Genomic DNA, 16,323 nt, shown 5'->3' with positions numbered 1-16,323 from the left:
GAAACGACTCGACGGCACTTATCAACAACAACAACAGACATGTTAAGTGAATGTATGCAATATCTTCTCTATGACCACCTCACACATTGCAAAATAGGGGATGATTTGTAAGCTAATAATGACCATTTTTGAATACTTACTATGTTAATAACCATAGTTATGCACCTTTTTTCTATATACTATACATTATAGCTCTGAGAGCTTAGTGCCTAAGGCACTTGAATGTTAACCAGAAGGCTGACGGTTCAAACCCACAAGCCACTCCTCGGAAGGAAGATGGGGCAATCTACTTCCGTAGTGATGCTGCCTCAGAAACCCAAGGAGGGGTTGCTATGAGTCAGTCTGACTTGACGGCACATTTATTAACTAATTTAAAATTATAATCAATGAGGTAGACATTATTACTATTCTCACTTTACATTAGAAAACACGGAACCTGAGTTATTTTGCCTAGGTCAGATAGCCAGTGATATTGTCCACATGTCATGTGTTAGGAACTCTAGCAGAAGTCTGGTAAAATACCATAGTAGCAGAGAAGAAGTGTTCTGGTTGGTTTTGGAAAGAGAAGATAGTCAGTGATGTTTGTATGGAGTAAGTGAAGGAGATCTCAGGCCCAGAGAATGCACAAAGGATTAGGGCACAATTGTTGTGACTGAAATATAAGGTGGTGTTGGGGAGTTACAAGAGATGCATTATGACAGATGAGAAGGGGTGGGCTAGGAAAGATCCTGAGAGCTTTATTAAGGTGGTTTATCTTTTCCTAAGGTGAAAGCAAAATCACAAGATAGAGAAAAGATTGAAAATTTCAAAGATATCATTTTACTTGGATCCACAATCAAAACTGATGGAAGCAGCATTCAAGAAATCAGACATTGTATTGCACTAGAGAAGTCTGCTGCAAAAGAACCTCTTTAAAATGTTAAAGTACAAAGGTGTCAACTTGGAGACTAAGGCATGCCTAACCAAAGCCTCCATTGCTCATATGCAAGTTCAAGATGAAGCTAAAGAAAATTAAAATAAGTCCCTGAGAACAAAATATGACCTTGGTTATATCGCACCTGAATATAGAGACCATCTGAAGAATAGATTTGATGCATTGAACAGTAATGACCAAAGACCAGATGAGAACATGGTACATGAAGAAAGCAAATGGTCATTAAACAGACAGGAGAGGAAGAAAAGACCAAAATGAATGTCCGAACAGAGTCTGGACCTTGCTCTTGAACAGAGTGTAGTTAAAATGAATTGAAGAAATGATGAAATGAAAAAGATGAACAGAGGATTTCAAAGGGCAGCTCAAGAATACAAAGTAAAGTATTATAATGAAATGTGCAAAGACCAGGTATCTAGTTACCTAGTGCTGCTCTGACAAGAATATACTGCAAATGGGATGGCCTTAACAAGCAGGAGTTTATTCTCTTACAGTTTGGAGGCTTTAAGTCCCAGTTCAAAGTGCCAGGCTCTAAGGCCTGGTGAAAGACCCTCAACCTTGGGCTTCAGCTCTGCCTCCAGCTTCTGGCCCACTGAAGCTAGAGGCTTTTTTTCACTCAGCTGCTGGCTGCTGAGGCTGCCAAGCCTAAGGTTGACAAAAAGGCACAGTCCTGATGTTACCAAACCACACAGTAGGCCATTAAGTCAAGTCCATTGTAAGACCCCAGGCCACCCGGGCATGGCAGGCTGCTGCACAATAACATGGCTACATGCAGTGTCCAAATGTGCCATACGCTAGAGACTATCCCCAAGGCTTCTGCTTATGTACAGGAAGTAGACCACATTCCAAAGGCAGCTACTCAGCTGCTTGTTTTAGATCCTACCATGAGTTGATTGCCAGTCTCATCATGGGGAAAAACTAAACTACTACAAGCTGCCCAGCCACACAACCAGGCCCAGCCAAGTTGACATATAAATTTAGCTACCATACCAGGTGATAGAAAACCAAAAAGGAAGAATACACTTGGCATTTCTCAAGCTGAAAGAACTGAAGAAAAAAATTTAAGCCTCAAGCTGAAATACTGAAGGATTCTATGGGCAAAATATTGAACAATATAAGAAGCATCAGAAGAAGATGGAAAAAATGAAAAGTCACTGTATCAAAAAGAATTTGTTGGTGTCCAACCATTTCAGGAGGTAGCATATGATCAAGAACCAGTGGAACTGAAAGAAGTCAAAGCTGCAGTGAAGGAATTGGCAACAAACAAGGCTCCTGGAATTGATAGAATATCCATTGAGATGTTTCAGCAAATGAATGAAGCTCTTGAAGTGCTTGCTTGTTTATGTCAAGAAATTTGGCAGACAGAAACTTGGCCAACTGACTGGAAGAGATCAATATTTGTGCTCATTCCAAAGAAAAATTTATCCAACAAAAGTGGAAATTATTGAACAATATCCTTAATATCACATGCAAGTAAAATCATACTGAAGATAATTTAAAAAAAAGTTGCAGCAGTATATTGACAGGGAACTACTATAAATGCCAGGACTCAGAAGAGAACATGGAATGAGGAATATCATTGCTGATGTCAGATGAATGTTGGCTGAAACCGAGGAATACTGGAAAGATGTCTACCTGTGTTTTATTGACTATAAATGCAAAGACATTCAACTGTCTAGATCCAATACATTATGGATGACTTTGGGAAAATGAGAATCCCAGAACACTTAATTGTTCTCATGAGGAACCTGTGCACAGACCAGGAGGCTGTTGTTTGAATAGAACATAGGGATTCTGAATGGTTTAAAATCAGGAAGAATGTATGCCATGATTGAATCCTTTCACCATACTTAATCAATCTGTGTGCTAAGCAAATAATCTGAGAAGGTAGACACTATGAAGAAGAATGTGGCATCAGGATTGGAGGAAGACTCATTAACAACCTGCAATATGCAGATGACACAACCTTACTTGTTGAAAGTGAAGATGATTTGAAGCATTTACTGATGAAGATCAAAGACTATAGGCTTCAGTAGGGCTCGTACCTCAACAAAAAAAAAAAAAAAAAAAAAAAGCAAGCCCCACAAATGGACTAGTAAGTAACATCATGAAAAATGGAGAAAAGATTAAAGTTGTCAGGGATTTCATTTTACTTGGATCCACAGTCTACAACCATGGAAGGAGCATACAGGAAATGAGATGTGGTATTATACTGAGAAAATCTGCTGCAAGAGACTTCTTTAAAACATTAAGAAGCAAAGATGTCACTTCAAAGCCTAATGCGTGCCTGACCCAAGCCATGGTATTTTCAATTGCCTCATATACATGTGAAAGCTGGACAATGAATAAGGAAGGCAGAAGAGGAATTGATGTTTTTTAATTGTGGTCTTGGCAAAGGACAGTGAAAATACCATGAAATACCAGAAGAACAAACAGATCCTTCCTGGAAAAAGTATACCCAGAATGCTCCTTAGAAGAGAGAATGGCCAGATTTCTTCTCACCTACTTTGGTCATGTTGTCAGGAGAGACTACTCCTTGAAGAAAGATATCATATTTGATAAAGTAGAAGGTCAGAGAGAAGACCAAGACTCTCAATAAGATGGATTGACACAGTGGCTGCAACAATGGCCTCAAGCACAGCAAGGGCTGTGAAGATGGTAGAATCGGGCAGCGTTTCCTTCTGCTGTATATCAGATCGCTATAAGCTGGAGCTGATTTGATGTCATCTAACAGTAACAACAAGGGAAATGAATAGCTGCTGCAGAATTTTTGGTATGAAGTAGCATGATCAGATTAGAGCTTGGTAGGAGTCACATGGAGGATACATTTGTAGAAGAGCAAGTGGAGACTGAGAGACAGATTAAGGAGCTACTAAAATTGTCCAGAAAAAAGAAGAAAAAAGGTCTGAGTCACATCAGTGGAAACAGAGAAGTAGGTACTTAGGGTTAATAATCAACAGGGTTTCTCAAATTTTAACAACACACAAAATCATCCCATGGTCTCAAAATCCAAATTTTGAGTGGTTTTGGGGGTGAGCCTGAGAGCCTGCAAGCTCCAAGGTGATGCTGCTACTGTTGATCTGTGAGTACAGTGTGAACACTTGCTGCATTTCAGGAGTTGTTCTCATAGCTGTGGGACACACAGTGGAATGGTCTTAGCCCCCATGGAACATTCAGTCTGGTTCAGAGAATGGACTAGTAATATCCATTGTTAATTGTATGTGCTAGGCCTTGTGTCAAACAATCTATCATACCCACTTTTGTTGTTGTGAGGTGCCATCGAGTCAGCTCTGACTTATAGCAACCCTATGTACAACAGAATGAAACATTGCCCAGTCCTGTGCCAGTCTCAAAATCCTTGCTATACCTAAGCCCATCATCACAGCCTCTGTGTCAATCCATCTCATTGAGGGCCCTCCTCTTTTAGGTTGACCCTCCATTTTACCAAGCATGATATCCTTCTCCAAGGAAGGGTCCCGTCCTACAAAGTCAATTATTTTAATGAAATGTGCAAAGATCTGGAGTTAGAAAACCAAAAGGGAAGAACACACTCAGCATATCTCAAGTTGAAAGAACTGAAGATAAAATTCAAGCCTTGAGTTGCAATATTGAAAGAGTCTATGGGCAAAATATTAAATGATACAGGAAATATCAAAAGAAGATGGAAGGAATATACAGAGTCACTGTACCAAAAAGAATTGGTTGATGATCATCCATTTCAGGAGGTGGCATATTGATCAAAAATCAATGGTATCGAAGGAAGAAGTCAAAGCCTACCCACTTTAGGAAGTGGTTAATTGTTGCTATGAAAAAGTATGGAAGACCAAAAAGACTGCATGCAGTGGGGGTCAGATTGGTGGGTTGTAGAAAATCTTCTGAAATAAAAAATTAATTTTGATAGAATTCTTAAATTTTCTTGAAGAGGCAGGAAAGGCATTCCAGATTTCGGAAATAGTATGTTGTTGTTGTTGTTATGTGCCATCGAGTCGGACATAGTATAAGCAATGTTATATAGGTTTGAAAGTCACAGAATGACAAATAGGTCAGTGCAGATGGAGTGGAGGAGGCATGGAATTTTCCTGTATTTCTATGCTTCTGAGCTTTTTCATTTGTACCTCAGAGATCCCTGTGAAAAGAACATTTGGTTGCCTCATAAATACCTAAAACAAAACCCAATACATAAGGTGTACAAGTGAAGTGTGCATCATATGAAGGCATATTAAACATGAAACAAGCAATGTGCTAAAACCTGCAGCAATTACCATGTTTCTTGATTGTGTTGCCAACACTGAAAACAAAGAATCTTAGGTAAAGTGGGCATTTATTTCAATTTTGCCCAACCTTTGAGCAAAAACAACAGTAAAAGTTTCCAGATTTGTTGTTTGTTTATTTATCTATTTATTTACCATGAAAAGATTAGCTACTGAACATAGCAATCAAGGGTAATAAAATAGGTAGTTAACAGTAAGAACAAATGCATACAGATGTCACAATTTGTGGAACAGTTGGGTTCCTGTAAAGTAAGCTTTCTGGAAAGGGAATCTCTGATTGTGCTGTCTTGGAAGAATGTCCTTGGCCATTGTTCTCTATATCATTGTCTTAAACCACTGGGTTACTTTTCCTTGTGTAGTATAATTCATAACAAATTGATAATAGATATTGGGGTCTATGTCCCTTTGTGCTTTCATAGCCCGCTTCCTAATGGTGCATATTTTGGAGTCTGACGATTGCTTTAGCAGTTTAGACAAAAACTTTTCCTGTCCAGGCTTGTGGTTTTTGACAACATATACCTTCATGTATCTAATAGGCTTCTGATCTATTCGTTTCCAATGGGTTCCCTGTGCCATTAACAATTCTCAAAGGTATATCCTAGATATCATTCCCAAGCAAACCAGCTTTAATTCTTTGCTTTCTCATCACATCTATCTTAACTTAAAAGCAGCTTAACTTAAATAATTCCTTGACTGGGCCAAAAGGTTAATGTCTGGCTGCTAACTGAAAGGTTTGCACCCACCCAGAAGCACCTTGTGATTATAAATTATTATAATAATTATAAAAATAAAAACCATTAAGAACCTTTAGAGGACAGTTTTACTCTGACACACATGAGGTGGCAATGAGTTGGAATTGAAGGTATGGCAACTGATTTTTGCCTGGATTGTATCTGAGACCATTTATTTTGGTGGGGAGATAGCTCACACTTTCATCTGGTAGTTGTCATAGGATTGAGTCCTAATAGATTTTTGGTGCTCAGTCTCATCTGTTACCGTTTGGAGTCCAGAAGAATTTGGCTCTTGGACAAAAAATTCAAGGACAAAAAATGTTGATCTTCCTCTACTTTTTTTTTTTTTTTTTCATTTCTGTTTGCAATTAGCTAAACTCTTTCATGAGTTTATCTCTTTCTTCTAATACCTTACTAAATGTGGCTCATAACAAGTAGCACACGCTACAACATATTTCTCATTCCAAACTCTTCCTCTAGAAATACTATGTTGGTTGGCAATTGGCGTGCCTTTTAAGTTATTGAAAGTGAGATTTTAAATGAATATTTTATCATTGCCTAAGGAGCTCTAGTGGTGCAGTACCTAAGGCATTCATTTGACTTCTGGGGAGAAGTTTGGCAGTTCAAACCCACCAGCTACTCCATGGAAGGAAGATGAGGCTATATACTTCCGTAAAGATTTACGGCTTTGGAAACCCAGTGGGGGTTGCTATGAGTTGGAATGGATTTGATGGCCATGAGTTTGGTTTGGATTTTGGTTTTAGCGTAAGTATTTATGTTTCCATAGCAATTTCTTCACTGCTTGAGCAAATTACATGAATTTTAAGTTTTTTATGGAGTACACATCTGGATTAGTTAGGCAACAATGTTGGAACACAAAATAATATCCTGAAAGTTTAGAGGCTTAATGCTGTCTCAGAAAAAGAACCTAGTGGGAATGTGGCTGGTCTGCTGGCTCTCCTGCAGTAATGACTCAAGGACTCAAGCTCTTTCCATCTGGTGGTTCTACCATCTTCAATGTGTGGCTTCCCAAGCAGCTCTGGCTGTCTATCATGACCTTTACCACCAGTTAAACAGGAAATGAGAGTAGATGAAGGCTCATGGGAGTTTCTAATAGCACTGTGTAGCACCTCCACCACTTCCGCTTTCACTTTATTGGCTGGAGTGCTGCACATATCCACACCTAAGTATAATAAAGATTGGAAATACAGTCCAGCTGTGTGCTCAGGAGGATGAAAACATGGGTTTAACAATAAATTAACCACAAACAGTTGTGTGTTGGGGGATCTTAATCTATAGGTTCTTAGAATGTGTTAAGGATTGCATTGTGTCCTCTAAAGGTATGTTGAAGTCCTAACCTCTGGAGCCTGTGAATGTGACCTTGTTTGGAAATAGGGTCTTTGAATATGTTATGAGTTAAGATAACAAGAAGTCATATTGGAGTAGGATGGGTTCTCATCTAATCTGAGTGACTCTTTGTAAAAGAGGAGAACACACACGCACACACACACACGAGAGAGAGAGAGAGAGAGAGAGACAGAGAGAGAGAGAGAGAGAAAACAGAAGATGCATCTGCAGGTCAAGGAATCCTTGGTGCTGAGAGAGACTAGAAAGAATCATCCTCAAAACCTTTGGAGATCACATGGTGCTGCTGACAACCTGTGTTTGGACTCCTAGCTCCAGAACTCTGTGACAATATATTTCTGTCGTTCTAAGCCACCACTCAGTTTATGGAAGTTTGTTATGGCTTCCCTAGGAAACTAATATAGGGTGGAAAATATTTTTATGTTTTGTTTCATCTAAGAAATTAGCTCTATGTCTTTACTATAAATATTCTCTAGATGTTCCTGATTTGTGTTTTCCTTTCTTGTCTATGTTACTTTGCCTGTCAGTCATGTTTGATGATGACTGCCTTGATGCTTCAATCATGTTTTATTACCTAGAAAGATGTCAGTTTTGGGATATAGTTAACTAATGAGGGAATAATTTATTTTCATGCCAAAACTGATCCTGGGGATATAATTATGTTCAGAAGCTTTTTGGTGAATGAGTAGATATTCAATGACATTTGTTCTTAATTTGTATTTGTAAAATGCAGATTTAATTTTGATGTTGTTGCTGTTGTTATGTGCCGTCGAGTTGGACCTGACTTGTAGCCACCCCTTCTTGGGTTCCAAGGTGATATCACTGCAGAAGTAGATTGGCTGGTGGATTTGAACCACCAGCCTTCTGGTTAGCAGTCATGTGCCTTAGGCACTATGCTACCAGAGCTTCTTTTAATGTTGATAAGTAATTAAAAAAAAAAAAAAAATACATGCTTTGTTAGTGACTGACCTTTACAAATAGGTGGCTGGAAATCCCATCCTTTGTCTGTGCAAGTGATTTGTTCTTGCCCTTGAAGCTTATATCCATGATGACAGGAATACACCAGGGCACGTTTTCCAGATTCATCACACTGCACAAAGTCCCCATTATCCACTTTTTTTGGGAAAGCACACTTGTCATCTATACAATGTTGAAATGTCAAAATAAAGTGAGATATATTCATTGATTGATTTGTTCATCCACTCTGCTTAGGACTATATCCGATCCCTCCTCTGCTTCCAAGGATATCACTTCAGCAAATTTTCTCCTCTACTGGTTCATTCTCTCCAGCATACGAAACAAAATTCCTCCTCTTTTAATTAATTCTCCTTACCAGTACCACCTAGGTGCTCCTGCAGCAACACTTGCCTCTAACACTGCTCCACCTACTCTATTGTAAATCAGCTCCAATAAGGCTGTCATGCCCCAGTCCAAGAAAATGGTTTATATTAAGGTCAACGATGGTTTCCTTGTTGCTAAATGTAATGGAGAATTTTTAGTTCTTATCTTATTTTAGGATATTGTGGGCACAAATGCTTAACCTGCTTGGCTGTTAACCTAAAGATTGGAGGTTCAAGACTACTCAGAGTGCCTCAGAAGACAGGTCTGGTGATCTTTTTGTCAAGTCTTAATAGAGCTCAGTTCTACTTTGATACACTTGGAGTCACCATAAGTCTGAGCCAACTCAATAACAAATTTTTTAAAAAAATTCTATTTTAATAACCAGAAGCATTTTACATCATTGGCTAGTCCATCCTTCTTAAAATACCGGCTCCAGTTAGCTCTCCTAGAAAATACAAGCTGCTGGTTTCCTTCCATCTTACAAGTAGGTCCTTCTCAGTGATTTTACTTGTTCTTTATCTTCCTATCTTCAAAATCCGAGTGCATCTCTGATCTCTGGTTTTAGTCTTCACACTTCTTCTCCTTTCCCTATGCATTTACTCTCTAGATGGTTTCTTCCAGTTTCTTGGCATTAAATACCATCTTTACCAACGGCATTTACAGACAAATCCCAATTGATGTATTTTATCCATACCTTTTGCTTGAATTTGACTGTTCTATATTCGCCTGCCTTGTACCCATCTCCACTTAATTGCCTAATAGGTATCTCAAACTTAAAAAATACATAATACAAACACTAATCTTCTGTCTCACATTTGCTTTATTCAAAACTGTACCTATTTCAATAATCAAAAATCCTTTGTTTTCCAATTGCTTCCGGAGAAAACTGAGAGTTTCCCATGACTCCTCACTTTCAGTCACATATGTGTTTAATCAGTTAGGAAATCATGTTGGATCTATCTTCAAAATATGTCCTCAATTTGGCCACTTTTCTCTACTTCTGTTGCTATCGTCTGTGGTCCAAGCCATCATCATCTCTTCTATGGAATAATGTAATATCTCTCAACTGTTCTTTCTGCTTTTGCATTTGCTGCTCCTAACACCTAGTGTATTCTTAACAAGTAGCCAGGGTGGTCCTCTTAAAATACACATCAGATTATGTTTACCTTCTAAGCAAAACCATCCAACATTTTGTATCCTGCTCAGAATAAGAGACAAAGTTTTTAAAGAGCCATAAGGCCTTACACAATCTGTCCCTGTTAGCTCTCTAATCTCTTTGCTTCCTTCTCATTCCCTACTCACTTCACTTCACCCAACTCCTCTTCTTGTGGTTTCTCAAACACCCCAGGCATTATTGTGTCTCAGGATTCTGTACTTTCTCTTCCCTTAGAATGGAACTCTTATTTTACATTCACAGTGTGGCCTTCCCTTGCTCCCATGGGTGAAATTGTAGTTACTCTCTTACACTTCATTTTTATCCACAGTACTTATGGCATGACATACTGTGTGTGTGTGTGTGTATATATTTGTTCATTGTCTATCTTCCTTGTCTGCAATGTAAGGACTACAAAGGCCAATGAGTGTGTGTGTGTGTGTGTGTGCACGCGCAAGTGCAGATATATTCCCAGCACCTGGAAAATGGCTCTCACATAAAAGGGATTCAATAAAATTCTTAAACTCCTGCTTTGAGCTAGAATTGATGTCATAAAGAATAAAAGATGAATAAGGTGAGTATTTCCTGTTGCGTATTATTGATACTTGTAAGATTCAAATTGATCTGTACTGTGGGCATACATAGTACAGAAACTGAAGCCAGAAGGTTTGTTTTTAAATCTTGACTCTATTGTATTTATTTGAAGATTAGTTTTGGTGAGTGTAGTATTAAAATAGAAAACTTTTCTTTGCTAAATTAAATTAAATATAATCTTCATGTTTCCAGAAGATTGTATGTATGCGTAGAAGCCTTCTTTTCTATATAGCCAAGTGTTAGTCTCTTTATTCTCACTACTTGTTCTCAAACAGGGGCAATTTTGTTCTGTTGGGGACATTTGGCAGTATTGTGACATATTTTTGCTTTCAAAACTTGGTGAAGTGCTGCTGAAATCTTGTGGATTAAAGACAAAGATGCTGCTAAACATCCTGCAATGCAAGCACAGACTTCAACAACAAAGAGCTATCTGGTACAACATGTCAATAATGCTAAGGTTGAGAAACCCTGATCTAACCATTCCGTACAACATAAGACAGTAAGTGATAGACTGTTCTATTAGTCAATGTCTTGTTAGCAGAGAGAAGCACTGGTAGCATAGTGCCTAAGGCATTTGACTGCTAACCAGAAGGCTGGCTGTTCAAACCCCCCAGTACTCCTCGGAAGGAAGGTTGGGCAAACTACTTCTGTAGTGATACTGCCTCAGAAATCCAAGGAGGAGTTGCTCTGAGTTGGATCTGACTCCACGGCAGTGAGTTATTTTTGGTTAGTGTTAACAGAGAGAGCCCAGGCTGAGTAATTTTTATCAGATTTTCAAATTCCTTCCTCACCTGAGGAGGAAGGCGCTCAAGAAACAAAATTAAATTTTAATCATTTTAAATGAGCAACCTTGAGGATATTAGGCTCATTATTGAATACTCAGTGCTTTTGAGCAATCAACTTCTTTGAAAAATTATTGTTTCTATGATTATATCTCAGTACTATAATATAATTTTTAAAATGGTTTATATTTACCTTGATGAAAAGTTTCTCTCCATGCTTCTAAATTCATATGTGGTATATTTTCACATGATTCAAAATCTTGAGGAAATTTTCCAACTTGAAAGGCATCAATTGGCACTCTGCTGAGGCCTGTGTTGTCACAGATTATTCGGGATAAAGAATGCTTTTCCAGTTCATGCCTTTGAGCTTCAGTAAATACATGGCTGTTTTCCCACCAAAACCTCCACAGAACAAGAGAGCAGTGTAAGAATATTTAAGTACAGAACTCTTCTTGGGTAATTTTCTGTTTAGCATATTATTTAAGTACACCTTGTGCATTGCTTTGTACCAAGAATTCCCCACAGAGCCAGTGAATGAAGGCACTCACGACATAGGCCCAGCAATGTGGTAAAGCAATGAGTAACTCAGAGGCACAGTCAGGACTTGGCAGTTCAAGTTGAGGCTTCTGTAGAAGTGAAGAAGGAACTAAGGGGGGAGGTACTCTGGTGATTTCATATCCTACTGGCTGGCTGGAAAAAACAACATTTAATGGAAAAAGGTTTTTACAACCCATTAATTGTGCTTATGCCAATCTACTTTGTTGCCTTGTTTTTACCTGGGAGAGGGGAGTGGTGGTGGAGAGCTATTTTAAAAATAAGAATATGGCAATAAAATTCAGTTATTGTGGAAAGTGCTGCTGTTTATAATGAATTACAAATGTTATGTGAGGCCATTATATCTTCTGTCTTTTCCTCCATGTCATAATTAATCAGAAGAAAGTACAATATTAGGGAAAAAAAAATCTTACTGTTCTCTCAAAATATTAAAATCACTGGCAAAGCTTCTGACCTGAATACCATAAAACATTTTATTTCTTTTAGCACATAAAGTTTCCCTCCCTTCCCACAGAGGTACACATTGTTCTCAGAATGCAAAAAAAGAGAGCCGTCATTATATGTAATTACTTGACCACATTTTTGTATTAGGACATGTTGAATTACAAATAATCAAGGTGAGATATGTATAATATCACTCCAGGAATTTGTTCACAATTTCTGCTTGCTTGTTTCAAGTTGTACTACCACTAAAGATGATAAATGCATGATAGTGTATATGTTGAAGAAATGTATCATTGTCTGGATTAGTCACTTCTCATGTCCCATCATATATTAAACTCAGGAGTTTGCTAACAATACAGTTTTTAGTAAGACAGCATCTAGTTATATTTCCTCAGATGTTCTGGACTATTTGAGATGCTACATTTCAGAAATTAATGATAAAGTTGAATTGGGAGGAAAAAAAGAAAGGAACCTTAGAGTATGCCTAATGTACTTTCTTGAAGAAATATGAATATTCTTGGAAAAAAAATTGGTTTAGTAACAGTGACTCCAAAGAAAAAGAAAAAAACAACAACATCAAAAAAGGACTAAATGTGCAGGTATTATTGAAAAAACATTTCCCTATTATTTTTATCTGTGTGGTTTCCAAATTACTAATCATACTTTTCTACTATGGCATATGGAGAACAAAGAATTAGACATGGAAACAAAGAACTTGCTTTTCTAACTCCCTCTGGCTATGTTTTTGTGTTCTGTCAAGTCAATTGTGATTCATAACGACTCTATAGGACAGAGTAGAACAGCCTGATAGAGTTACCTAGGCTGTAATTGGGAGCAGATTGCCAGTAGCTTCTGGTGGGTTTAAACCACTGACCTTTTGGTTAGCAGCCAAAGTTTTACCCATTGCACCATTAGGGTTCCTTCCTCTGGCTATATACAAGGTTTAACATTCTTGGTTGGCATTGAGAAGGGAGCAAAACCAGGTAAGGGTGAGAGATTTGAATACCTCAGCTTTCTGCTATCTGCAAACAAAGTCTTTGCTTGGGTTGGAGAGTTGAAGACTGAAAAGGAAAATAGCTTGTCTGTCATATTTATAAACACTCTAAGCTTTTATGCATGGTCCTCCAGTCTTTGTCTCAACACCTAACTCAGATTCAACCTTTTCAATTACAGTAGAAGTTGTCTTACAAATAAAAGCTTTCTGAGAACCTGTGAAGATGGAATATAGTTTCAGGATCATCATGAAATATAATGTGTTCTTCACACTATGTCTCCTTATTTCTATGATAAGATGATATTGAAAAATCAGTAATAGTTAACATTTTTAACTGCTTGAAATGTGCTATGTGCTTTGTATGTATTTCATTTTCATAACAATCATCTTTTACAGTTGAGGAAAAGCTATGGCTGAGAGAAATAATTTGCCTAGGGTCACATAAATATTGAATGATGGAGGCAACATTTGAAATCAGATCTGATTGACTTCAAATAAAACTAACATAAAATACAGCCCTTTATATAGAATTAAAAAAAAAAAAAAAAAAACTAGTTGCAAATACCCACCGGTCACCATCCCTTAGGGCTTTCATTTGTTTTCCAATGATACATGCAAACAAGGGACCAGTTCGAGCCCTTGGAAGGAAGTTTTCAGCTAAGCCACCCATCCAGACATCAATATTATCAGGATGCTTATACAAGTTCATTATCTTTTCAATGACACCCATATTGGTAATGGCAGTATTCAAGTCAGCTTGAGTCTTTAGTCTTGGTAAGCTGCAGAATTGTCTCCATTCATTATAACCTACACAAGGAAGAAGGATATAAAGTGCTTTTTTTCTCTTTCACAGTGCTCTGAATGTTCATTCAGTATACCTCATTGATTCTGTATCCACTGAAATGTACAATTGTGACATTATAGAATCCTGTACATAATTTCCAACAACAGAGAAAACCACTTAATTACCCTACAGCCTGTAGAATTCAATATGTTAGAACATTCTGGCACAGACTTCACAGCTCTTAAAGAAGTTTATTCATAAAGGAGCTTGGAGAGAGCAATAATACTAAATCCAAGACCCCTAAGTGGATCTGTATTATTACCCAGCCTGTACTAACTCTGGTCTCTACAGAGCAACTGAGACATGGTCCTTACCCTTTATAGATTTACTTTCTGTAATGATGACACTAGCACATGCTCTCTCTCCTTTATCTTTTCTCTCTTCCTTCCTTTCTTTCTCTATCACACACACACATACAGACACACACACACATGCAAACACAAATACAAAAGACCATAGATGAATTATCAATTGTCTCTTGTGTTTAGGATTTTTTATTGTCTCCCCCATAGATTTCAGGATATTTTGTAAACTTCTTAGCATATTAAATAAAGCCCTTGCAGTCTGGTCCCTGATTAACTCTACAGCTTCTAGTATTGCTTCTCCTACCTTATGCTCTGTTATCTGAGCATAATCTACTACTCATCACTCCTCCAAATTACTCTGCTCCTGTGCTCTGGCATTGCCTGTGCTACTGCCTTTTCCTGATACATTTTCTCCTCTCCTCATGCCTTTCTCCAGGAACCTTTTCCCCTTACATTTACCTTATCCTTCTTATGCTACTGATCTTGGGTTAGCTATCACCTTCTCTAGAAACCTTTCTCCCTTCTGCAGGATACTTGAGGTGAACTTTCTAAATCACTCACTCTCACTTAACACTCCATACTGAGTCTAGTCATAATCCTCATTAATGTGCTTTATTATTATTATTATTGTTTTTAGCCCCTCATAGTTATACACTCCTGTGTGTCCTGCATTTCCTCTGTGTGAATGTTGCCCCTCTGGTGCCCTGTGGTCAATTGCTCTAAGGGATGTATTTCCATAGAGTATGACACATAGGTGTGTCATCCTGCGTTGAGTGGTCTGCATGTACATCTTGTTTACTATTGGGCTGAAAGCCAGCCCCTGGGAGTGAGTTTTATTCCAGGCCCAAAGTGTATCCCATAGTATTGGGGGTCCCACCAGACTCCATCCGACCAGTAATTCTGGTCATTATTGTGTTTTTGGATTTTGTTCCATGTTTTTCCTGTCACTCTATCCAGGATCTCCAGTTTTGATACTTTCCCAAGTGGTTGGCATTGGTAGCTGGGCACTCTCTAGTTCTTCTGGTCTCAAAATATGCTTTATTATTAAGTACTTGCACAAAGTAAGTACTTAATAAATGTTAGCTCTTACACTGTTTTTATTGTTATTGTTACTAATATATGTTAACACCACCCTGAGTACTTTTACATGTGTTGTCTCTAATACTCAAAATAACTTTATGAAGCAGACATTATTGCTATTTTTTTTTTTCCAGGTGTTAACCAGCTAACCCACTGCCATCTAGTCAGTTATGACTCATAGCAACTCCCATTGAGTTTCCAAGGCTGTAAATCTTTATGGAAGTCGATTGTTTCATCTTGCTTTCATGGAGCAGCTGGTGGGTTTGGAGCACTGACTTTCTGGTTCACAGTCAAATGTCTTACTCACTATGCCACCTTGCTTTTTAGGTGAGGAAGTAGAAATTCCAAAAGTTTCAAAGCATATTCATTCCACCATCTGGAGTCTTTTTGCTGGGATTTTGTCATACTTTCTTTCCAGTGGCATAGATAGATATAGATATATATACAGATACAGATACAGATACAGATCTAGATCTAGATACAGATATGTCTCTCAACAAAAATTCATGCATAAGTAGAAATCCATTTATGGCTGAATTGGTTCTCCTCAGGAACACTGGGCTTTCATAAGACAGTAGGGAAACACGTAGTGAGTTTCATCTTTAGATTAAACAGAAATAGGAAAAACTATCACATATTTTCTAATTAGTCAGGGAAAGGAATGGTTAAGTGATAAAAACAACCACCAAAAAAAAAAAAAAAAAAGAAAAATTGCTGCACCGTGGGAGGGAAAGTCTTCCAGTTTCAGGGGACCACTTGGAAGAAAAAAGAAGAGCAAAAAACAGACAAATTGAAGGAAGAACATATTGTTGTTGTTGTTGTTAAGTGCCGTCAAGTCGTTTCCGACTCATAGCGACCCCATGCACAGCAGAACGAAACACTGCCCGATCCCGCACCAGCCCCACAATCCCTGCTATACTCGAGCCCATCATC

At 38.1% G+C, this 16,323-nt stretch overlaps 1 protein-coding gene across 1 annotated transcript in view; it reads right to left on the bottom strand.

The window, feature by feature from the left end:
• TPO (thyroid peroxidase) overlaps positions 1 to 16,323 on the bottom strand; it is a 216,482-nt gene that overhangs the window by 48,789 nt on the left and 151,370 nt on the right. Inside the window, exons 10-12 of the mRNA XM_007948120.1 lie at positions 13,731 to 13,968; positions 11,362 to 11,570; positions 8,268 to 8,438 (exon numbers count right to left, since the gene is read on the bottom strand). Of these exons, the coding sequence (XP_007946311.1) occupies positions 8,268 to 8,438; positions 11,362 to 11,570; positions 13,731 to 13,968 (618 nt within the window). The remainder of the gene's footprint in view (positions 1 to 8,267; positions 8,439 to 11,361; positions 11,571 to 13,730; positions 13,969 to 16,323) is intronic.

Source organism: Orycteropus afer, unplaced genomic scaffold (genome assembly GCF_000298275.1).
Source record: "Orycteropus afer afer isolate SDZICR_OR568_19922 unplaced genomic scaffold, OryAfe1.0 scaffold00204, whole genome shotgun sequence".
NCBI classification, from domain to species: Eukaryota; Metazoa; Chordata; class Mammalia; order Tubulidentata; family Orycteropodidae; genus Orycteropus; species Orycteropus afer.
This window is presented reverse-complemented; position numbering and strand designations above follow the sequence as displayed.